Source organism: Prosopis cineraria, unplaced genomic scaffold (assembly GCF_029017545.1).
Source record: "Prosopis cineraria cultivar Desert tree isolate PC_DT_omini unplaced genomic scaffold, ASM2901754v1 PC10, whole genome shotgun sequence".
In the NCBI taxonomy this organism is placed as follows: domain Eukaryota; kingdom Viridiplantae; phylum Streptophyta; class Magnoliopsida; order Fabales; family Fabaceae; genus Prosopis; species Prosopis cineraria.
The window spans coordinates 5,573,915-5,599,039 of NW_026555341.1; the positions used below are offsets into that span (position 1 = coordinate 5,573,915).

The 25,125-nt window shown below is 32.6% G+C and overlaps 4 protein-coding genes across 8 annotated transcripts; 3 read left to right on the forward strand and 1 right to left on the reverse strand.

Moving 5' to 3' along the window:
• The first annotated feature begins 10,309 nt into the window (after window positions 1-10,309).
• Window positions 10,310-11,545, forward strand: LOC129321540 (metalloendoproteinase 1-MMP-like). Its single transcript, XM_054967333.1, has one exon. The coding sequence runs from the start codon at window positions 10,369-10,371 to the stop codon at window positions 11,449-11,451; it is 1,083 nt and encodes a 360-aa protein (XP_054823308.1). The 5' UTR covers window positions 10,310-10,368; the 3' UTR covers window positions 11,452-11,545.
• A 1,545-nt stretch (window positions 11,546-13,090) lies between these two features.
• On the forward strand, window positions 13,091-15,912 carry LOC129321543 (protein NONRESPONDING TO OXYLIPINS 2, mitochondrial-like). Of its 4 annotated transcripts, none has more exons than XR_008596026.1 (4): window positions 13,091-13,404; window positions 13,497-13,618; window positions 14,176-14,236; window positions 15,646-15,912. XR_008596026.1 is itself a non-coding variant. In XM_054967340.1 (4 exons), the coding sequence occupies exons 1-3, from the start codon at window positions 13,244-13,246 to the stop codon at window positions 15,320-15,322; spliced, it is 303 nt and encodes a 100-aa protein (XP_054823315.1). In that variant the 5' UTR covers window positions 13,091-13,243; the 3' UTR covers window positions 15,323-15,358; window positions 15,646-15,912. The 4 variants fall into 4 exon arrangements, 3 of the variants coding, with proteins under 3 accessions (XP_054823315.1, XP_054823314.1, XP_054823313.1); XM_054967340.1 differs by lacking the exon at window positions 14,176-14,236 and adding an exon at window positions 15,303-15,358; XM_054967339.1 differs by lacking the exon at window positions 14,176-14,236 and adding an exon at window positions 15,303-15,343.
• A 1,122-nt stretch (window positions 15,913-17,034) lies between these two features.
• Window positions 17,035-18,912, reverse strand: LOC129321534 (putative pentatricopeptide repeat-containing protein At5g47460). Its single transcript, XM_054967327.1, has one exon. The coding sequence runs from the start codon at window positions 18,881-18,883 to the stop codon at window positions 17,087-17,089; it is 1,797 nt and encodes a 598-aa protein (XP_054823302.1). The 5' UTR covers window positions 18,884-18,912; the 3' UTR covers window positions 17,035-17,086.
• Window positions 18,913-22,303: 3,391 nt separating this feature from the next.
• On the forward strand, window positions 22,304-24,849 carry LOC129321537 (WAT1-related protein At5g47470-like). Of its 2 annotated transcripts, XR_008596025.1 has the most exons (8): window positions 22,304-22,688; window positions 22,760-22,825; window positions 22,949-23,065; window positions 23,163-23,406; window positions 23,505-23,666; window positions 23,821-23,972; window positions 24,071-24,389; window positions 24,786-24,849. XR_008596025.1 is itself a non-coding variant. In XM_054967331.1 (7 exons), the coding sequence occupies exons 1-7, from the start codon at window positions 22,423-22,425 to the stop codon at window positions 24,195-24,197; spliced, it is 1,134 nt and encodes a 377-aa protein (XP_054823306.1). In that variant the 5' UTR covers window positions 22,304-22,422; the 3' UTR covers window positions 24,198-24,407. The 2 variants fall into 2 exon arrangements, 1 of the variants encoding a protein (XP_054823306.1); XM_054967331.1 differs by lacking the exon at window positions 24,786-24,849 and having other exon boundaries at window positions 24,071-24,407.
• The last annotated feature ends 276 nt before the right edge of the window (window positions 24,850-25,125 follow it).

The following is a 25,125-nucleotide window of genomic DNA, read 5'->3' on the forward strand; positions in this document are numbered from 1 at the left end:
TAATTCAAATAATAAGAATTTATGATAGAATAAATAAAGATGTGCATATTTCATTTTAATTGTAAATAAGTACCTCAAATATATAAGATTGTCTATATAAATTTTTTCATCATAAAAACTTTGGGAGATGAAAATTAAAAGCAAATTGATCCCGCACTTTTAAAAGAATTTTTTTATACACTATAAATCTTGAACTTGGTTTGTATCACACTAGGATTCAAACATTTTTTTTATACAAAAGTACAAAACTCGATCGCTATCTACCGTGTTTTTATTCATAAAACAAAAAAAAAAAAAAAAACAAATGTGCAAGCATAACCAACCATTCCCACACCTTGCTTCCTTTCTCCACTTTCGCTCACACCTCTCCATCCCTGCTCCCTCCCTTTGTGTGCGCGAGTGACATATACCTGCGTGTTATAAGTGGTGGTGTGGTTTATTTTTGTCTTAAATTATAAAACAATTTGATATAAGATTATGTATATAAATAAAATACAATAATGATACTTTATAAAATTACTTTTTAAAAATAAAGTTATAATTTTTAAAAATATATCTACACATTTAATCATTATACTAAAATAGTATACCAAGAGAGAATTAAAATAATATTATAACATAATAATTAAGTGTTCAGGAGTATTTTAAAAAATTATAATTTTATTTTAAAAAAGTAAAATTATAAAGCATCGTTATTGTATTTTATTTACATAGATAGAATATTATTTATATTATACAACAAACAATCCTTGTATGTTGGGAGAGAAAAAGCCGCAGCACCACATGTAACAAGCAAATATATATTTACAGGGTGGAGAGAGGAAGTGGGGGTGGAGATGATAGGTTATGCCTGCACTTTGATTTTTCTTCTCTCTCTCTCTCTCATGAATACAAACTTAGTCTGACATTAGGCGAGTTTTGTACTATATATATATATATATATATATATATATAACTTTTAATTCTTACGCTTTATATTTTATTATAAGTTTTTATATTTTTTTTAACATTTTGAGCTTCTATACTTTCATTTTTTAATATTTTAAATCTCTAAATGATTAAAATGATCAAAGTATAGGGATCTTAAATAAATGTAAAACATCAAAAATAAAAATATAAGAATCAAAATATCAAAAAAAATGTAAAGACCTATAATAAAATATAAGTAAAGTGTAGAGATCAAAAATTATTTTTTTTCCTTAAAAAATTTTTGGATCTTGATATAATACAAGCTAAGTTCTAAATTTATAGTATATGAGAAAATATTTGCAAAAGTATAGTGTATGGATAAATAATTTTTTTTATAGTATTGAGATCAATTTGCCAAATTGAAAAGTAGATTGCCGCAATACTAGCTTATTATTCTCTTTAATAGTTAAATACATTTAGTTTATGGTTTTTTTTTTGAGACCTACACTGAAACTCCACACACACAAAATTAATTATTAAAAGATTTATTAATAATTGATTGTATCATCAATTATCTTAGTTTAATTATCAATAAATTTTATAGTAATTAATTTTTTTATATAAGATCTAAATATAATTCTCCCTTTTTCTTTCACTTTTGTAGGTTTATAAATTATATTATGGTTAATTTTTTTTAATTATTATCGCTGCAAATAGTTACAAGGTACAAAGACGATATCTCAAGACAAATATTTTTAGTCTAAAATATTAAAATCACAGTTTTTCAACAGGGATGAAATCTTTTGTGTTTGACTAGAGGGCGAGATAGTGGTCAACCCTTATATTCCATCTTAGGCCTATAGCCTTCTCATCGATCGAAAAGTGAAGGAAACAATGACCAATTCCAGAGCGCGCACATGTGCTCATCTGCTTTGCCGTCTTTTTTTGTTATTTCCTCCAAGTCTCCAATTTTGTGTTATGGATTTTTCCTTTTTTTTATTTAATTTTATTTCTCGAACGCAACCTAATCCCGAAGAAACAGGGGAAATGCAGGGCCCTCGGCCTCGATTGCCAGTGACAGCAAAAGAAATCAAACCATCCATGAAGTCATAGTGGAAGCTCCCCAATCCCTCATCCACACAATCCAAATCTAATTGCGTTTTGAAAGCGAAATCCAAGAAGCCTTGTGTGTTTAGTTTTCTATTGGTAAAAAATTTAGTTTGTCAAAAGTTTATTTTATAAAAATTAATTTAATACTTTTTTTATTTAAAAATATAAAATATTTTTAATTAAATTTCATCCTTAATAAAATAGTTATATTCTTTTAAACTAATCTTATATTTTCATATTTATTCTTATTAAATACCTTACAATAAATATAAAATTATTATCAATAGGGATATTTGTTTTAAAAAAGATAATGATTACATCTTAAAAAAGTACAAAATACCTTATATTTTTTAATATCTAACTTTTCAAAAAATATTCACATTTTTTAATGGAGGGAGTAACTGTTAATTATTGTAGTAAAATTTATATTTAAATATATTTTTTAAAAATAATTTAATGAATTAAAAGTTGTTTGAATTATATACAATGAAATATTTTTGTGAATATATAATCACTAAAAATATCATTTATAATGATTTATAATTTTTTTATACAAATATGATATTTTAAAAAAATTTAAAATTGTGATAAAAATTTTAAATAACAGAAAATTTGGCATGATAAATTATAAAAAAAATATAATTTGATATGTTGAAAAAAGATTATATAATAAATAGTTTAAATTAATATTAAAAATTAACATAATTAATTGTTTGATTTATAATGTAAAATATAGTTTCTAATTGAATCACAAACTTTATTCATCTCTCGATCAAAAGCAACACTTGAAACTATATTTAAAACTGATGATGGAGATATATGATTCAATATTATCATCATAAAGGTTAATCATATTTTTCATACCCAAAATGCATAAAACTAGAATTATTTGTAAATTTTATTTTATTAAAATTATATATAACTATTATTGCACCAACTAAATAAACTCGTGGGTAGGTTGAAGTATTAATATATCCCTCAACTTCTTATAGACGCACAAGGCACCCACAAGTAAAAGGTGACGAAATATTACTCTTTATGTATTAAAAATGAAACAATGTTGCCCTTGTTAATATCACTTTTTTATTTAAAAATATAAAATATTTTTTATTAAATCTCATTCTTAATAAAGTAACTACTTGTTTTTAAATAAACTTTATTTTTTATATTTATTTTTATTTAATAAGATATTTTACTCTAAAATAAATATAAAATAATTTATATAATAAGAGCACTTTTATAAAAGAAAGGTAATAATTATATTTTAAAAAATTAAAAATACCCTGCCTTTTTTAACAGGTGAAATATTAATTTAATTGTTAGTTGAGTAAAAAAGTTATAGAGAATGATTACTGAAAGTATGAAAACTGGTCTAGTAAGTACAAAAGAAAAAAAAAAGGTCGCATGAGAAAAATAATATGGATCAGTTTTTTTAAATTACAAATAAAATTCAATAGGTCAATATTATTTTTTATCCACATAAAAAACCATTGTATTATCCTAGCCAAACACTTTGACCTGCTAGTCTACCAGGTTAGGATTATTTTGTAATTAATTTTGATCTTTAATTTTTTTATTATACAAAACCAAAGCATTTGAATATTGAGATAATAGAATATCAGTGAAAAAGTTAAATGTGCTTCCCAAAAGTTCCAGTTCATCAATTTCTGAAAACCCACCTTCATAGCCGTTTAAACGTGCTTTTTTAAAAGTTAACGTGGGTGAAATTTATTGAACAAATCACATTAGACTTTTCAAAAATCAAATTCACTTTTCAAATGTAAAATTTGGATTTATCCAAACAGAACCTTCGATCATAAATATCAAAATGCTTATACACTACTACTAATATGAAAATCCATTCAATTACTTCACTCATAATCTTGGAAAAAATTCACTCATAATCACTGATCCAATACTGTTGGCTTCCATTGCCCGCACCATCCACGACGTCGGTAAGATGAACAGTAAGAAAAATTGATGGGAAGGCATGTTAATCACAGACATGGTGAAGGTGAAGGTGAAGGGTGTGTCGGGTGTTTGAGATGAGGCCACTGTTTTATAGTTCGGTGGACTTTCTATTACTGTTGTGTGTATTTTAATGGCGACTGAGAGGGCATCTTCCATGAGGAGGAGGAGGAAGACATGGCAACGGCAGCGACGGAGGCTGGTTGATGATGTGGAGAAGCTTGACACAGGTCAATGGAGCCGAAGTCAAACTTCGCTTTTTTGATTTCCACTTGCTCACGGAGCACTTTCCAATTCGTTGCCGATAAATGAACGCGTGCGGGGGAACCTTAGAAGAACTGATTTTTTTCTAGAAAGAAAAATCGAACTTTTTTTTTTTCCAACAACATTTAGATCAATGAATATTTAAATGAGATAAATTACGTTAAATTATTTTTTTTTTTTTTTTCATTTCAGGGAAGGAAGACAAGACTGTCACGTGGAATATCGACTCTCAACGCCCAGTGTCTTCTTATTGGGATGAAAAGAGGATGACGAGCAGTGCCAACATGTCTGTGTGCATGTAATAAAGTTACAAATAAACTGTGTGGAGAATAATTATTGTAAGGAAATAAACAATTTTAATATGAGAAAATTGTAATTTTATTTATCATGATAATAATAATTTAAATAAAAATAAGTAAAAATATGCGCACCAACTCTTGTAAGATGATTAATCATTAATGAAAAATTTTAATATAGGGATCTTTCAATTATTTATACCATGATAACACTATTAAAAATAAAATTAATTAAAGCTATGCACACAAACAATTTCTATAAGACAAATAACCATTTCAATATGGACAATAAACAATTAAAGTATGGGAATTTTTAACTCTTTTTATTATAATAACAAAATTAAAAATAAAAATTAAATGAAGCTATGTACACAAACAACTTCAATGAGAAAATTAATCAATTCAACAAAACAATTTCAGCATGGAAAATTTGTAACTTCATTTACCATGATAATAATTTTAAATACAAACTAGTGAAGTTACATGTACCAACAACTCTTGTAGGATAATTTATTATTTTAATATGAAAAATGAACAATTTTAATATGAAAAATTTACAATCATTTTTACCATGATAATAACATTGAGAATAAAATCAAGTGAAACCACATGTTCAAGCAACTCTTATCGAAAAAATAATCACTTTAATATGAGCAATGAACAATTACAATGCATAGAATTTGCATATCTTTTTACCATAGTAGCATCACTAAGAATAAAAATCAAGTAAAGTTATATGCACTGTAACATTCTAAATTTAAACCTATCTTTTGTAGACGGATAAGTTATTAAACACTTTAACATGATAAAAAAAAATGCCTGCCATGGCAAGAAAGAGTTTATCATATAAATAAATTATTTCATAAATAACCTATCATGGTAGAAAAGATCTCCCATAATAAAAAAAATTAACATAATATTTAAACTCTATTATGGTAATTAGAATATCAGTGATAGTAAGTTATACCTACTAGAAAAAAATGGAAAACAATTTACATCGAGGAATCCCATAAAAGATGCTAACATTCAAATCAAGTAATGGTTTTAAGATTTTAATTAAGCACAGAAACATGACTCATAAGGTGACAAAATTTCAAACAATTTATAAACACAAATTTTTGAGACAACAACGTAACTCAAGTGTACACTCCAATCGGTATAAGATAAATCATGGTTAAGTCACTAATACTTTTCAAACAATAAGTTATTTAACAACAACAACAATACCCAAGATGGGTGTGAATAATATTGACAAACATTTCAAACTTAGCCTTAGCCAGGAATAGTTCTTGGGTGCATACTTGATCACGACATGATCACATTCATACAACCTTACTAATTACTCAATAATTACAAACAAATTTGACAATATCACCAATATCTCAAAAAGCAGTTAGGGCCATGAGAGATAGATATAATCCTCATGGTCAAACATAAAAGTCGAATATATGGCCATGAGAGATAAGCATAATTCTCATGGTACATTATTCAAATCAAGTAAAGAGCGAAGAGGAACAAACAAAATCCTCTTGACCATATAGATGCAGCAAATCAAAATTTTAGTGTACATGGCCTACAAAATAATATATATCTTAAATTGGCACAATATATATAGCATCAATCAAATAAAGAAGCAACGTAAAAAGTGGTGTCTCATGCACTAAAATCACGCCTTTAGTGTTTCCTCAGTCGAATCCATTCTTGTAAAAATTTTAACCATAAAAGATGAGATTTAAAAGTCCTAGTAACCATAATTAATATACAATGATACATGTGATGCAATTAATAATGCATTTGTAAAGTGGGCATATTACAATAGGTTTCCAAACACAATTTATCTAAACAATGTAAATAAAAATGTATAATACATCATGTATCCTCCCTCACACCATGCCAATAGACAACAAACCCAACCAAATATAAGTCTGTCTAAGCTAAATGCCACTCATTGAGTCTAATAAGGGCATACCACATGGTATATTATCTTCAAACAAAAATCACCAACTTATATTTATTTCAAACCTAGCAACACATGCATATTAGAACATATTCAAACAAGAAAATATATTCAAACACTTTTCATGCTTATGAAAACAAGATTTCATGTTGTACAATGTATATGTTTGTATATAAATATGTATATAGCATCTCACATGACAAATACTTTTCCAAATACAACATAATTTTCAAATAAGATAAAATTACACATAGTCAATTATAACGCACACATAATCGCATATTAATAGTGGTTACTTTATGATTTGGACAACCGTCACAACCCCTTTTTATCGCTCTTTTTATTAATACAGTCTACACAATCATTTCATAGTATCAAATATTAAAGTCAATAAATAACTCTAATTTTATAGTTAGAAAGTTTAGGCTTGAAGCCACAATAGCACTAAATTAAGGTTAGTACTCACTTGACCCTCCTAAAAATTCTCTTTAAAATCCTCTTACATTTATAAACTATAAATAAATTCTCAAATTACTTCCAATATCAATATTTTATCATCACATATTTAAAAATTTGTCCAAAAATATTTCAAAAAATAAAAAATTGTTCTTATGCATTAAATCACCATTATAACATCTTAATAACATTTATCTACGTTTAACGAGCATTTAGGCATAACAAAACACCCCAACAATTCAGATTTATTTTCAAATTCAATCTCAAAGACTTCTGGTTCCACTCAAAATTGCTAAATTCAAGTTCTAACTTCAAATATATGGTCCATATCATTTAATACACTCCTAGCAATGTGGATGAGCATAATAAATCATCATAGGTTTGGATTGATCATCTATAAGAAAATCCAAATATGAAAATCTTCCCAAATCATAAAGAAAACTATGTAGAATGATTATTTAGAGGACTAAGAGCTCAATTAAAGTGGTTGCACGACTTGAAAACACCTCTAGATCATTGGATTCTCATGCTCTAGTAGAGTCAAATACAATCTCTTTTTGATTTTCCTTCTCCCTCTCATGTTTTGTTAAATTTTACAGAACAAGGACACTTTAACAATGCCTTGTCCATGCAAAGTTGAGACAAGTGCAAACTTGTCCATGTGTGGATGACCCCTAAACCAAATGGTCTTGTTTTGGGGTTACATCTGTGACCTGCACCTTCGTGTATTGTCAAACATCTTGGCCCAAAATACCCTTTTGGGCCCCATTCGACCCATTAACATATTTTGGATCCTAATTAACACTCTTATATGTCTCTTGGCCCAATTTAGCCTATAATCAAGTGCCTAAGCATGTGGTTAACTCTAAGCAATCTCAAATATAAATTTATTCCCTAAGTTAAACCTTAAAATAGTATCAATCCACATCAAAATTCCTCCATTAAAAACTTCAATTTACCCAATTAATTTATTATTTAAAAATTAGAATGTTACATGCACAAAACAACTCTAATAGAAAAATTAACTACTTCAATATGATAAATGAATAACTTCGTATGAAGAATTTGCAATTGACTTTTAACAAACTTAAGCCATTAGGGACAATGTGATAATTTTAGTTTGTATTTTAATTTCATTTCATTACCCTCAGTGTGCAGTGAAATTTCAAATTTTAAGGCTCTATTTTTTCATAATATTTGATCTAGAGGTATAGATTGAAATTTTTTTCCATAATCTTTAGGGCCCGTTTGGTATGGTGGAATTTAGAGGGTGGAAATGAATGTGGAGATGGAGTTAAAATTTTTTTATATTTGATTGGTTAAAATGAAGTTGAAAATGACTTCCACATGGAAATCATTTCTATCAAAATTGATGGAATTGGGTTCCATAAAAAAAAGTCAATTTTGCAATTCCACATATCCTCTTTTAATTTTTACCCTTTCTCTCTCGTCCCCTCACACCTTCTCACAGGTGAATGATGCTGACCTCTTCAGCATTGACAGTGAAGATCGACCTTCGATGTTCAATCTTCGAACTCTGTTGCTTAGCCGCCATCACTCGTTCTCCAAGATCAACAACCTCCTCCCTCACTGATTCCACTTCCACCACTCCTTATCATTTTGTCTTCTTCCCCCTCTCTCATAAATTTGTAGAGAGAAGTCATGGAGGGTGCTCTGGGTTTTCTTATTCACAAATTCACTTTGTCAGTTCTTCCTTTCAAAACTATCTAGTCGGCGATTGAAACCCCATCGCATCCAAGGAAGTCCTCAACGATGGCAGCGACATTGCTGTGGGCAATGAGTTTCCAGAACCTCGATGATGTCGTCATCTTCCTCCGTGCCATCCCTTGCTTCCACCTATTTGAATCAATCATTAATGGAGGTTGCATCTGCAATTTCTGATGGATCATGATTTTTGCATAAATATTTTTAATTTTTTTAGGATGAGGGACTTGGAGTCTGCTTGAACTTTGCTTTGAATCGAATGATCTACGTTGGGGCAAATTTTTTCGGGATGAGGGACCTGGAGTCTGCTTGAACTTTGCTTTGATTTGGATGAACTGGGTTGGGGCAATTTTTTTTGAGATGAGGGGCATTTTAGTCTTTTCATATTTTTAATATTAATATTTAATAAAAATAATTTTCTAATTCCATGAACATTCTAAACATATTTTTAAATTCTATATCTATATCCATATCCATATCCATTTTTACTTCCATATTAATTTCTATTTTTATCAAAATTATTTTCACTATACCAAACGAAGCATTAAAGACTTGCACTTGCGTGTCATATACATAAACATCTGCGACTGAGAAGTTAAGCAGTGAATGACCGTAGAGGTTACGTACATGTACTTTTATATATGCAAATACAGCCCATCCTGCGTGCAGTACGTATCGCCGTATTGCCTGATTATCTCATCTCCTGAATGTGACACCTTATACGATCGTTAGCCATTAAGACTGCGTATTGAAGTTATTTTCTTTCACTGCTTTTGTTGTTGTTATTTTTCTTCAGGCTCTCGCTAACACTTTTCCTTTCTCGTACTCACTTGGTGCTCGAGGCAGATATATTCAGTATCAGCGAGTTTCCAGGTGACATGAAAATTGGATTAATTATAACTAATAGTAACATACAATATGTATATTATATGATGCCATGGACTAGCCGCAAAAGAATTCTATTCAGCTAATTGTTGCGGTTCACTCAAATGGATTACTTCTGTGGATAAACATTCTAATTTGATTGCTTGGTTAAATGGCGCAGCAATTACTGATCAGGAAAGGAGGGAATTACAGTAATGCTGCAAAGGAATTCAGAGGAAGATCACTCTGTATTATGATATTATCACGTTCAATTGTAATTATTAATTTTCTTCTTACATATCCAATCATTGTCTTTGTTCGTCAAAAAGGTCAAAACAAAAACTCTTGATATATATACACATATATATCCTCACGACCAGAAACAGAGTACGAGTCAGCCAATCTCTTGTTGAGCAAACTAATCCGTATCATACATGCGTACTTGAAACTGGGAACACGTTTCCTTTTATTTGCAATTTTCTTTCAGTACAAACCAAAACGCAACTATACATTTGCATATGAAAGGAAAGTTGGAAACAAAACCCATGGGTTACCCACCATCACACTTCAAAAGTCAGAATTCCCAATAAAAAAGGCAGAATCTTCTTAGCTTTAACATCTTATATTTGGCTTCCATCATACCAAAGACAAGTTTTTCATCAAATTTTAATTCAAATTCAGAATCATTACAATCGCAATTAGTAATTATATATGTGCTGATCCATGATAAGACTTCTTTAACTCTGTCCAAATATTTCTTCGTCCTTCCTGACGCCGATCGGGCCTCCAGTCCCGATCGAAACAACTATTATTGTTATTATGTTCCTAAATTCTAGTTACCGTTGCTTTTTCTTCTTCACCTTTGTTTCCCTTTTGCTTTCCCGCCCTTGCTTTCCCGTCAGGACCATCCCCGAAACCGCAACTGTAATAACCGCCGAAGCTCACAGTCACAACGCCACGTGGCACAATTTCTCTAGATTGCTAAACGCAGAGAGAGGCAGCCAAATCATCGGCGTATCGGAGCTCAAGAAGTACTTCCGCCAATTCGGTTATCTCCCTAGAGTTGGTACGACGTCGGATTTCACCAATACTTTCGATGCTCGGTTTGAGTCGGCTCTTTTGCTTTACCAAAAGAGGCTGGGCTTGCCCGTCACCGGAAAACTTGACTCTCACACCATATCAACCATCACGATGCCAAGATGCGGGGTAAGCGATGACTCGTCGCATGTAACCCATTCAACTCGTCACTTCTCTTACTTTAACGGTAAGCCACGGTGGGTTCGGGCTTCTCCGATGACTCTGACGTATGCTTTCTCCCCTGACAACTTGATTGAACGGCTCAGCATATCGGAAATTAGGACAGTTTTTAAGCGCTCCTTTTCACGCTGGGCATCGGTGATTCCGGTAAATTTTCGGGAGACGAGTCGATACGAATCGGCCGATATCCGGATTGGGTTTTACCACAGGAATCACGGTGACGGACAGCCGTTTGACGGGGTGCTTGGGGTTTTAGCGCATGCTTTTTGCCCGGAAAATGGGAGATTCCACTTGGACGCTGCTGAAACGTGGTCCGTCGATTTCGAGCGGGATAAGTCAAAGGTAGCCGTCGATTTGGAATCTGTGGTTACGCATGAGATAGGACATATACTCGGCCTGGCTCACTCTTCGGTTAAAGGAGCCGTTATGTACCCGAGCTTGAAACCGAGGACGAAGAAGGTAGAATTGAAGATTGATGACGTGGAGGGAGTTCAGGCTCTGTATGGGTCAAACCCTAACTTCGCGTTTAGTACTTTATTACAGTCTGAAAGTTCGTCCAATCTTGCCATAGAGTCAGAAAGCGCTATGTCCAAATGGACTGTTTCTCTGACTCTGGGATTGTTGATAATATTTTTATCTACGTAGAATTTTCCCCTTTTGTCCCCCATCATATATTCTTTGATGCAAGTGTATGCATAATCTCAGAAGAATTTACTAATTTACGATCAAAGGAAAGGAAATTTCGACGTCAAAGGATGGTGCCTGAGGGTTTGATCTCGATGGATTATCTTTTTATTTTATTTGAGAAAGCTATCATATATCGAAAATAATATCTGGACTTACAGACAAGATGGTTTATAGACTCGACTAGACAACAGTAGACACGTAATAAGGGAGCGTGGAAATTGGAAAAGCAAAGGGCAATGAGAGCCCGCCGGGAAAAGGCATGGAAAGCATGAAAAAAAGAATATATGCGAGGCCTGAGTTATAAAAGCAAACAAGGTATCTCTTTTGTTGATACATTTTCCGAAGAAAACCAGCTCGTTTCTTGCGAGTGGAGGGGAACAAAAAAGTTTGTGAAGTTTGTCAATTACTATTTTTCCGGAAGGCTAGCTACCGATAAAGTTTCACTTTGGATTACAAGTCGTAAGTCATATTTTGAAATCCATATCTTAACATTGATTAAGCCTTAACTCAAGGATTTAGGGTTACCATGACATAACAATTCAGATCAATGCTTAGTTCAATTTTCAATACTAAATTGGTAAAGTCATTAATTCTTTTTTCTCTCCCGATTTTAATGCCTTGAAATTGATTTACCTAACTTGAAAGGTCATTTATCTCCTCCTCCTGCTTTGTTTTTTTTTTTTTTGGGATATAGTCTTCCTTTTGCTTTTGGTGAATAGGTCTTCATCTTTTTTTTTTTTTCACTTTTTGGTTGTGTCAGGGTCTGTTTCATTTGAGAAGAGGGAAAGGTAGGGATTTTAATGGAAGAAAGGGGAGATGAGGAGTTTTAATGGAAGGGATATGATACATTATTTGGTTCAGGAAGGGAGAAAAGAAGTTTTAATTGAGGAGAGGGATAATACCTTATTTGATTTAGGATGGAAAGAAAGGAAAAATAAATATATATACAAACAAACTCTTATTTTAGTTAAGTTATTTTTTCCTAATAAAATATAGTTATGAATATTTTTAATATATAATTATAAGTATATAATTATCCATAGTTCACACACACATATTGTCAATAATATATTTAATAATAATTTATTCATAATTTATAAAATAAAGGCATGAGCAAGCAATAAGTTTATTACCTTATAATAGAATAAGAAAAATAAATGAAAAGGGGGAGGCTTAGCAGAAAGATCTGAACTCCAACATGAACGATGGCCTGCATGGAGGGAGTGAGCAACAATGGCAGCATAAATTAGAAGGAGAAACACAACTAAAATAGAAGGGCATATGATCACAAAGAGAGAGGGGCATTTTTAAATTATTATATTATAAAATAAATATATTAGTCCCAATACAATAAAAATATACCCTTTCTCTCTTCATTTCCCCATTTTTTTTTTCTCCCTTCCTCTTTATTTTTACATCCCAAATAAGGGGAGGAGAGATTGCTTCTCCCAGTGTTCTTTTTTCTTTGTTTGTTTTTTTTTTTTTGGATGAAGGAAAAGGTCTTCATCTTCGTTTAACAATTCCACAACAAGCTAAGAAGGCCCAAAATCCAGTGTAGTTCTTTTTTAATAGGAAAAAGAATGTTTGACCCCAAAAAGAGTGGGAAAGAGATAGTAATGCACGATACGGAACCGTTTCGGGGGAGCTGTGACGCCAACCGCAAAGCCCTAAACCCTTCTGTCCCGCAGCTCTGCAACTGAAGTCGAGGCGAAACTATTTCGTGTTTTTCTCCCTCACCTTGCACTCGCCAATGGCTTCAGGCTGCGGCAGAATTGCGCAAAGGACGTTTCTTGCGTCCGTAAAATCTTCCATCAAATCCAATCTTCGCACTTGTTCATCCAGATCAGCCACAATTCCAGCTATTCCTGGCAAATCAACCACTTCTACTTTTCGCAGATCCTCCTTAACCAGGTTTTAATCTCTGTTCTTTGAACTTCTGTTTCCGAATAAATATAAACTTTATATTTTTCTTTTGGTTATTTTTTCCTTGATGTTTTCTGCAGTAAGATTGCACCGGAGTTGGGATGCCTGCAGTCAATGTTGCCACTACACAGTGCGGTTGCCATTGCAAGAATGACGTCTTGCCTGAGCATAAATTCCAGGAGTTGCCGAGCGCTTTCTCAGGGTACACTCTGCTGCACCTCTCCCGGCCTCTAATACTTTCTTTTTCAAAATTATTAGCAATTGTGAGTAGCTTCCTTGCTTCTTATATTGATTTTCCTTTGGACCACGTTTGTTATTCGCATCTGAATTGTATTCAATATGCTTTCAATTGGATGAGTCTCAAGAACTTTGGAAATGAACGGGGAAATAGATTTGAAGCTTTTGTGGTGATTTCCTGAACGTGCTTTAACCTTTATGTGACTTATTGTTGCCAATTTGTTTGCAATTTACTTGAGGAATCTAATTAATCTATGCGTTCATAACTTTTGTACTGGCGCTATCACATGCTTATTTGAGTAATTTGAGATCTGTAGCTGGTAATAGCAAATAAACAAGCATTGAGAACTTTGAGAGTTGGACAGATAGAGTCACGTAGTCTGATTTACACCAGAACCTGTAATAGTGTCATGGCCATGGGTAGTGGGATTTGTGGAACCATTTGAAGGCTGAGAGTAGGAAATGAAAGTGCTCTAATTGGGAGTTTTGATGTCAACTAACTGTAAAATTTGGTTCCTGCAGGCACATAGTTAATTGGGGATCTGCGGGACCTACCTATTTTGGCCTACAGCTTCATTATCAAGTATGAATAAAAACGATCTTTTAACATTTAACACTCTCTTCAGCTGTATTAGAACAGAGATACATTTTGTATTATCATCAAAAAGTTCTGCTGGAAGTTTCAAGTGTTCATTGGAATTCCATATGAAATGCCTATGGGAATAGTGGCTTTAGAACTTAGTGAAAGAAACGAAGAGAGGAGGAAAGAACTGAGAGCAATATAAATTAGTATTTTCTAAAGCTATTAAGCATGATCCAGCTCATAACTTGTAGACTCTCTTCTTTCCTTCCTCTCAAACGAAGCAAAGTGATACATTATCTGTGGTTGTTTCTTCTATTCATTCTTGGTAGTATGGTATGGTGGCTTTCTTAGTAAATTTAGCTTGGTTTTAGAAGCTCCCAGCCTGCAGTTTTTTCCTCAGTACAAGCAGAAATTTAGATGATGATTGAAACATTGGATGAATTCTTCATGAGTGGTCTATTTTGGTTTCAATGCCTTACTACGTTAATCACTATGTTTCTTCCTAATTGTTTGTATATTGTGGATTGTTTAAAGCTCCACAAAATAATTTACGGTGGACCTATTGTACATGGCTTCCTCAAGAGATTTGTTCTGTTACTGCTCAGTCTTTATAACTCTTCTTACTCTCAACAAGCAACATATCTATGAAGTGTAGGGAAGATTTATGTTTTACATGTCTTTTTGTGTTAACAAACAAACGATGCATTGATACCACCTGTTGTTTGTACTTTGTATTTGTGAAATTCGAATTCTCTCCTATTAGCATATGAGGAGAATGTCATCATGTTTCTCTCTTTCTCTCTAATAGGATGGCTTCCTGTCCTAGAGAAGATAATAGCGGTACTTGTGGGTGGGATTTATTGGGAAAAGATACAAGTTAAAAGCCTTGGGGTGTTGAATAGGAAAATTGAAACTATAAGTGGGGTGGGTGTTGAATTTTGATAAACTACTTTTGGACTTAGGACAGCCAGCCAGATTCTTGGATGCAAATATTTTGCATTAAATTTACAATATACTTTTATAATAAAGAAGCATAATATGATAACCTAACTGCTACTTTGGCCAGATGGAATTGATGGGACGTGAGACATGCATGCAGTTTTGAAGGTGGGATTTATCTTTGTACGTTTGACCTCAAACTGTCTGGACAACCATAGATAATGTCAGTCTCATAAATTGTAGTTGATGTGTTTGGCCATTTATACCTTATTCTGAAGTAAAGTTACAAGAGTGCACAATTTTCGTGTTTTGGCATCACTACTATAACTGTAAAGTGTAGGAATTTTTTTTTTTTTTTGGTAACATGTAGGAATTTCTTGCTTACTGATGTGGTTCTGCATTCTTTAATTTATTTACAATTACAATCAGGCATATTACTGATTGAGTCTTGTTTTATTTGTTTCTTATAGAGCTTGGATTGTCAGTACCAAGGTGACCTGCCAGGAGAGAAATTATATGATTAACGTATCGGAAGGCTTTTTTGTTTCGGATGTTTATGGGGATCCAGCAAGCAGCAATTCTGTGATTCTTTCAAGCTCATAAATTCGTATCATGACGAATAATATTTAGCCTGCCTAATTTTATGAAATTATATCATGCATAAAGCATAGTTACTAATAGAAACTCCAGACTATCTGCACTTATCTCCATTTATTATTATACTCGATTTTCAAGTCCCTCTATCGTGTCGATTTCCTTTTCTCTATTTCTTTAGCTGTTGTGACATGAGAGGTTGATTCATGTTGATCAATCGTATGACCACCCATGCAGAGAGATCATGGTACACAAAAAAACGGGGGCGATTGCGAATTATTTTGCCTATCATTTCCAGACCAATCAAATATAGTTAGAAATTAAAAACATTGAAACGTAGTTACATTCCTTTATTTTCATGAATTTCTTAACATTTTGGAGTGCATGCTTAGGAATGAGTCAAATCACCTCGACAAGGCATGAATTGCTTCATTTTGGTTTCTCTCCCAAGTCTCTACTAGGTTGCCGTGGCACAATTGTAACGTTTTCAATGTGATCCTCCTGTCATTAGACCATGCCTTTTCCATTATTTTAGTGCAAACTAGGATTTGTTTTGGTGCAAACTTGTCAAGTTCATTACAAGACATCTATGTTTTCGTGAGTAAACCAATTTATTAGCCTAAAGACCAACTACGTATATCCTCTACATCAATAAGCAACCCGTTTTAACTACCTATATCCGCTTCCCGTCACCTTCGCCCTTCGGGAGAGCGCAATGGAACATGTTGATGTTCACAACTGAATTCCATGATTTTATGGGCTGTTCTGTGGGCTGAAATGAAGGCAGGTTAATTGATATCTATATGTTATGATATTTATGGTCCATAATATAAAAACTTTACAGTTTTTTAATATTTCATACTATAAGTTTCTTTGCAAAATTTATTGAAAAATCTATGATATAATTTTAAAAATATCCATTATTGGAAAATATCATACTTTTTTCGTTAAAAAATATAAGATGTTTTTAATTAAATTTTATTCTTCAATAAAGTAACTATCTACTTTCAAATTAACTTTATCTTTTTATATTTACTTTTATTAAACATCTTATAAAAAATATAAAGTCATTATTAATAGGAATATTTTTGAAAAAAAAGAGATAATAATTACACTTCAAAAAATTAAAAATGTCTTACATTTTTTAACATTCAGCTCCTCAAAAAATACTTTATATTTTTGAATAGAGGGAGTATCATATTTGACTTTAAGTGTTTTCTTTTAAAGACTTAGCATGTAAAATAATATAGATAAGAGGCTTTGTTTTTCACTTGAAGACATGAGCGTCAGATTATCTTTACAGAGTAACTGAGGTAGTTATTTTATTCCAGTAGCAGCAGCATACAGGACAAAGTTCTCTACTTCTATCCAACTAGAGCCTGCATCTTTTCTCACTCTTTTCCTCCTCATGAGGCCCCTAATTACACTAACATCTTCCCATCTTCGATAAGAAGCATAGAGATTAGACATAATCACGTAAACATAATCTTCATTGCCCTCCAACTTCATCAAATTAACAGCCGCAACCTCTGCAATTTGTAAATCTCTATTAATTTCACAAGCACCAAGCAAAGCCCTCCAAACCAATCCAGATGTCTGAAAGCCAAGTTCATGAATCATCCTTTCAGCTCTCCACAACTCCCCTTTTTTTCCCATCAGCCGAATCATAGAACAACAATGCTCAACGGTCGGTGCTATTCCATAATCGCTGATCATAGATTTGAAGTACTGAGTTGCAACCTCAAGTGGTATTTGATTATGGGAACACGCAAAAAACAGGTTAAGAAATGTGATGCCATCAGGTTTTGTATGTCCCTCCGTTTTGAGCAGCTCAAAGAGTTGGATAACTCTGGCAGAATCACCACTGCGAGCATAGCCACAGATCAATGCGTTCCAGCTTACCAGATTCCGACTAGACAGTGATTTGAAAATTGATTCCGCATTCTTAACCTGCCCACATTTTGAGTGCATGTCGATTAACGCACTACCGACAACCACAGATGCATCTAGACCATGCTTAATAGTGCAACATTGAATCACCACTCCCCATGTCAAAGCTGACAGACAAGCAATCCCGTTTAGAATGACTGAAAACGTGAACTCATTCATCTCTACGTTTCTTGAGTGCATCTTACTGAACATATCCAAAGCTGCTGGAACTTGATTCCTATTCACAAATCCCGTGATTATTGAATTCCACGATGAAGAATTTGGATTTGGCATGATGGATAAAATCTGAATTGCATCTTCCATTCTCCCCATCTGAGCTATACCATTTATCAGTCCATTGTATGAAATGGTGTCAGGGTTAGGCATGAAGTGCAAAAAATGGAGTGCTTGTTCAATTTTTCCGTTACTGGCAGCTGCTGCTATTACTGAATTCCAAGAAATAACGTCCTTGTCAGTAATTTCAGAGAATACTCGAACAGCCTCTTCAACACACTCGCATTTGCCATACATATCAATCAAGCAATTGGCAACAACAGTATCTCCAACCAACCCAAATTTCAAAACCTTGGAATGAATTGACTTGCCTGGCTTCAAGAAACCCAGGTGGCCGCAAGCAGCTAAACCCGATGTAAATGAGAATGCATCAGCATAAACGTCTGATTTTTCCAGCTGAAGCAGAACAGACAAGGCTTTACGAAACTGTCCGGTGTGCACGTATCCGGAAATCAAAGTGTTCCAAGAAACCACATTTCGTTGAGGAATTTCAACGAACAATTTGTGGGCATCACCGAGAGACTGCATTCCAACGTAAAATCTGATGAGGGCGGCGGAGACATTGGCGTCAGAATAATACCCATATCGCAAAACGTAGCTGTGGAGCTGATGTCCAAATGGGTCCCAACCCAGGTTAGTGGTGGCTCGAAGAAGGTGAACCAGAGCACAGGCATCTGGTTTAGAGCCTGAATTGAATAATCGAGAGGCCTCAAATAACGCAATTTCAGCACAAGTTCCACCTTTAGCAAGCGCAGCGATGAGTCTTGAGGTTGAGCTGAAACGGTTAAGTTGACTCCTAATGCCTGAGTTACAGTATCCTAATGGAAGAAAATCAAGATTATTCTCCCATTGCCGCAATTTTTTATCTCCACTGCATAGTAGCCTTCGCATAGGGAGTTTGCGTTCCCACGCGCAGAGGAGGGATCATCTGGGCTCTAGACTATTAAATTAAATTCCGTGATTTAATAACTTTTAAAAGTATAAAAATTTAGATTTGCACTGATAGAATGGTAGAAAAAAAAAATAGTGAAAAGAAATTCACCCCTTCGTATGATCATGTAAGGCTTGTTTGGGAATATGTTTTGAGAATAATTTTTTATTTTTTAAAATAAAAAAATTATTTGATAATGTGTTTTTTAAAAATATTTTTTAAAAAAATTAAATATTATTTTAAAAAATAAAAAAATAAAAATATCTTTTAAATATTTTAAGATTGTTGTTTTAGAAAATAGGTGAAAATTCGAAAAACACTTGTTTTACTTTTTTCCCCCTTAAAACATGTTTTATAAAATATTAATTTTTAAAATAACAAAAAAATAATTTCAAACACGCCCATAGTTGTTCCCTGAGGGCATTTCTTGAACAGTTGCTATGACCATAAAATTACCACTCTTAAACAATTTGTTGGAATTTTTAAATTTAAATGGATTAACATTAATTGATTGAACCTATCATATTTCACATTATATTCAGTGAATGTACTGTATAAAAAAAACAGTGCATGTAAGTAATTCTTTATAAACATAAATCGAGTTGAATAGACTATAATAATTCTTCCTATGTTATAAAGGTAATTACATTTAGGTTCTTTTACAAAATTTATTGACAATTAAATTAAGGTAGTTGATATTAGCAGTTTGTCAATAATTTTATAATAATTATTTTTTTATGTGAAACTTTAATATAATTCTCCCTAAGCTATAAGCCATATAGATAAGTGGTGTTACTATTATGATTTATCAAGGAATAAATTTGTCATTATAAATTCAGTTTTAGATACAATCTAACATTATCTTTTCTAACAAGGCTTTGAACTTGATTCATCGCATTTAGAAGGATCTAGTTCCCTTTGTTAGAAGTTAGAACTAACTTTTTGTTGTTAAATTATAATGATTTTTAACACATGCTCCATTCAGTCCCATTTGTCAATAATGTTTTAGAAGGATTTTTTAATTTTTAATATAAGTTATTTTCTTTTGGCTATCTTTAATGCACAGTTAACAAAAATATTCCCACGCAAATTCTACACAAAAAAGTGTAAACATTTGGATTAACGTATCAAATCACTTTTATTTAAATTTATGGTGGAAAATAATTTAATTTTAAGGTAATTTTGTTATTCTAATGAACTTGCCTTGTGTATACTCCCTCTAGCCCTTGTAGGGAGACAAAGTTAACTAATTTCACGCTTAATAAGAAATATTAATTACTCTTTTCGTTTTTATATATAAGATATTTTTAATCGAATTATGTAAATTAATAAAAATTAGTTATCTAATTAAAAGCATATTAGCGTTTCAATTTTGCCTCTAGTTATTATAAATAAAAAATGAATCTCTTTTTTTAAAGTAAATTAATGAGAGTACTTATCTTTTTATTTTTTTAATTTAATAAGAGTATAATAATTCATTCATTAAAAAAAAAAGCTAACAACATCTTATATTCAAGGATGAAAAAAATTCTAAAAAAGCTCTTATATATAGGGACTAAGGGAGTATATCATTGAAAGTAAAAGAGTTAACCGATCCTTAAATTATAAGTTCAAGAATATTTGAAACCCTAGTTTTCTTTTTTTTGTATAATGTTTTCTTTGTATTTTTGAAAATGGTGTAATTCAACCTCTATCATTAATAAAAATTAACTTTAACTGTCAATTAACCACAACATGACCTTAAAAATTACAAAAAAAAGGGATCAATAAATTGTTCTTAGTCATTTTCTATAATTTTTTTTTGTCATTTGTAATTTTTGAATTTTTTACTATAAATTTTTACTCATTTCTATAATCTTTAACATCATTTATGCTATTTTTTAGTCAATTAACAATAGTTAATAGTAAGAATTAGATTACACTATTTTTAAAAGTTGAAATAAAATATTAAAAAAATAGAGTCCAAAGTGTCAACATTAATAGACCTATAATTTACTAGCTAATTTTTATTTTACCCTATCATTAAAACTATAAAAAAAATGTACCTTTTCATTTTTACCCTTTCTATACAATTAATAATTATGACAAATTGTTATCTTGGAATTGACACATAATAAACAAACAATGCTAAATTGAAAAATAAAATTAATTACTCTTCCTCTATTTTATATTAAGAAACAAAAAAAATATTTTAAAATTTGTCTTATATTAAGAATATAGAGTAATATTAAAAAAAAAACTATGAGACTTGTTAGATTACTTGCTTCCATTTCAGTTTTTTTTTTGTTTTGAAAACATTTATTGTGAAGAATTAAAAATAAGAATATCTTGTTAATATTTTATTATTTTCTGTCATGCAAAACTTAAAAAAAAAGGAGACAAGAAAATATCATACTTTTAAAGTATACTTTTGATTGTTTAGCTTTATATAATATTTTATTTTATCTTTTAATTTTATAAAATATATTTTTAGTTCTTTCATTTTAACACTGTTAGTTTTATAAAAAAAAATTACATTGAACTTTTAACTATTGATAAACTATTTTCAAATATTAATTTATTAAGTTTAATTTTTTTAAAATAACAATGATCAGCACAGAAAAAATTAAGGTTAAAAAATTAAAAATATGTTTTATAAAATTAAGGAATCAAACTGTAACCTTATATAAAGTTAGAGGATAAAAAATATATTGTTAAAATTATATTGATAAAATAAGTAATTATTTCACCCCTTATTTTACCGCTGTAGACATGTTTTTTTTTAGAATAATAACTCAAACAAATTTTCTTTTTTTTTTTCAAACCTTGTTTTAAAAAATTACAGTACTATACAAAATTATCTTAAAAACATAAACACAAAACATGGTCATATTAACCGTCTTCTGGGAAACGGTGGTGAGCGGCAGGAGATCAGAGGATCATGTGAGGATGGGGCTGAGAGGGGACCTCAATTCCCGGAGACCCGAGAGGGAAGGTTCAGTTTGATCATGATGTGGAAATAATTCCCAGGTTTTGCGGGGGACTAGGAATTTTGGATGTTGACGTCACCATGAAATCAAACTGTGTCGTGTCCACCTCTCAGCAATGGAGCCTTGCATGTTAACCCACTTGTCACTCTCACTCCACCCTCGACGCATGCTCAATTCTAAATTCAAATACCACCCACTCTGTTCAGATTAATGCCACCTTTTATTTCAATATCCATCGTTTCTAGGAAATTATATTTTCACGAATAAGATTCCTAATTCCTATTTATAAATCATAGCCGGGAAAATATCCATATCTAATATTAGAATCGAATTTTGTTTTAGATTTTTAGTGTGCAAAAGAGGATGACTAGAGGCTAATGCTATATATAACCGCAAAGGAAGAGCCCAGAGGGAAACCAGAGAACGTGGGGAAATTGATCATCGTCAAAAGGGCAAAGCAAATAGCAAATATCTGCAAACAGACAAATTCAATTAAACATGGCTTCCCGGTCACGCCAAGAACCGGGAAAATGGCAGTAAAAACATACAAACACGCATCAAAGCTAGAGAATGAGAGCAATGGCTGTGTCTTTGTGATGGCGGAGATGGTAAGGGAGAGTATGGCTGAAGATTTGGCCATTGCCGGAGGTCTGATCGCCGTTCAGTTCATCACCGCCGTCCACGCTGTGTTTCAAAGCTATCTCATGACTCTGGAGATCGATCCTCTTACCCTTGTCATTTTTACTTGCTTCTCTACTTTCCTCGTCGTCTTCCCGTTCGCCATCTACTTTGAAAGGTCCCCCTCCCTTTCTTCTCAAATTGAGCGGTAGACTTGCAGTTTTCTGACTTGCTCTGTTTTCGTTGCAGGACTAAGTGGCCCCAGAAATTCAGTTTCAAGTTAATCCTGCAGATATTGATTCTTTCCTTTGGAGGGTGAGATTCCTTCTGTATTTTTCCAAATCTTTAATTTGTTTCCCTTTTAATTACCTTCATGCATGTAGAATTCATTTTTATAAATTGGGGTTTTAATTATCATCTCTCTCGGCAACTATGCAGGGTAACTCTGTTCCAGTCCTTCTCCCTTAAAGGAATGAAACTGACTTCGCCAACCATGGGAACTGCCATGCCAAACCTAGCACCGGGCCTCATCTTCTTCATCGCCTGGACTTTCAGGTACCCAAAATACAGATTAAATGATTTGAAGTGCAATAGCAAATTAAATCCTACAAAATTTATGTTCCTCAATTCCAGTGATTCGTATGGTTGGCAGGTTAGAGAAGATCAACGTAAGAAGCATATATAGTAAAGTCAAAATCTTAGGCACGATAATCTGCGTGGCAGGGGCTCTCGCAATGAGCATAATGCAGAGCATATCTTCACCTGCGACGAAAATAGAGGCCGGAATGAAATTGCCATCGTTCCCACCCGATGCTATGTTTGATATGAAAAAGATCAAAGGTTGTCTTTACCTTGTGGCTGCTGTCTTCATATTATCAAGCGCTTATGTTTTGCAGGTAACTTGGAATGAAGCCATGAAAGAGTCATATACCACAAATATTTACAGCTTGTGTTAATTTGCTCTTCATTACTCACTATATATATATATTTGCAGGCTTTAACTTTGCGAGACTTTCCTGCACCCATATCCCTCAGCGCAGCCATATCCTTACTCGGAGCTTTCATGACTGCAATAGCTCAGTTGCTTGAAGATCACAAATTGAAAACTGGTGGGCAATATCTCAGCGTTGCGAAACTCATTGGCTTTACTTTTCTGGTATATTCTGCTCTCTTCTCTTCCTTCTAACTATACATTACGAGATAGCAATAATTGGCCTGAGACGACATTCTCAGTTTGAACCTTTTGTACGCGTCGCAAGATTTCGTTTCGTGGGTATTATTATAACGTGAAAAAAAATATAAAAGCTCAGGCAGGTGCAGTGCTTGGATTATGCTTCAGCTTCCATGGATGGGCAGTAAAGAAGAAAGGACCAGTTTTGGTGTCCATGTTCAGTCCCATTTCTACCGTCTGCTCCATCATTTTGTCTGCCGTAACTCTCGGAGATACTATTAATATCGGAAGGCAAGTACGTTTTCAAGTTTCTTGGTCATTAATTTGATGTTGAAAATCTTATGATTCCCCAATTGTGGTGTGTTGATAATAACACTGAACTATTGCAGCCTTGTGGGTATGTTCCTCATGTTCACGGGGCTCTATTTTGTGCTCTGGGCAAAAGGGAAAGAAGGGTTCGCTGATGCAGATAGCTTAGAGGCCGAGTTTGATGCAGAGAAGCCTCTCCTGAGTTGAAGTGCGAGAGTTTTTTAGCGAGTAATTATTATGTGCATATTCTCATCGCTAGAACCATAGAGTGAGATAGGTCAAGCCACAGTAGATTTTATAATAAGATATATACTGGTGGTACAAGGTGATGGAAATTCAGAACGAGTCTGTGAAGTGCTTTTGGAGTGTAAATAGCAAAGTGTAATAGATGGTTTGAAGGTGAGTTAATTGTCTTGATCTTCTTATTCTTTTTCTTTTGTCACAAGTTAATTGTCTTGATCTGAATCTTTGCATTCGTCTCCTTTTTGACTTAGCCGAAGGTATCCGCATGATTCGTACAAACTTTTTGTTTGGAGCAATCGTTGAATTGAAGAATCAATTCTCCTACTAAATAATTGCAAATACAAATAGTTTACAAATATTAGAACGCATTCCCTCAATTTTTTTACGGACAAAAGGAAGGCTTTCGGTAACAAATAATGCAACTTTGGGACATTGGTCTTTGGAATCTCTCACCCTTGTTTACACTTTATAAAAGGTTGATAAGTACCATACATTAGCCTGCATGAGCCAACCATTTTGATTTAGTTCACTTTTTCTTTTGTTTTTACAAAGGTCACGATCAACTCATTAAGCAGGGAGACCAGCTATGATTGTGCAGCTCGTTGCAAGATATCACAGGACAGAGAGATCTTAATCGTGGAGATGTATATCTTTACGAGTAATTTAATCAACAGATCTATTAATTTTTCTTGATATGTTATCAAAAGTGACAATCTAGCTGCTAATCAAGTCTTAACGTCTCAATTGATAAACAAAGTTGGATATTGATTTATTTTGGTGGATGGCTAATTTATTTAATTGAGGATTTGACCCGAGTCGGTTGGAATTTAATTTGTTTTCAAGTAATATTGAATTGAATTTAGATGAGTGTTTTTCCCCTTAGATGAGTGTT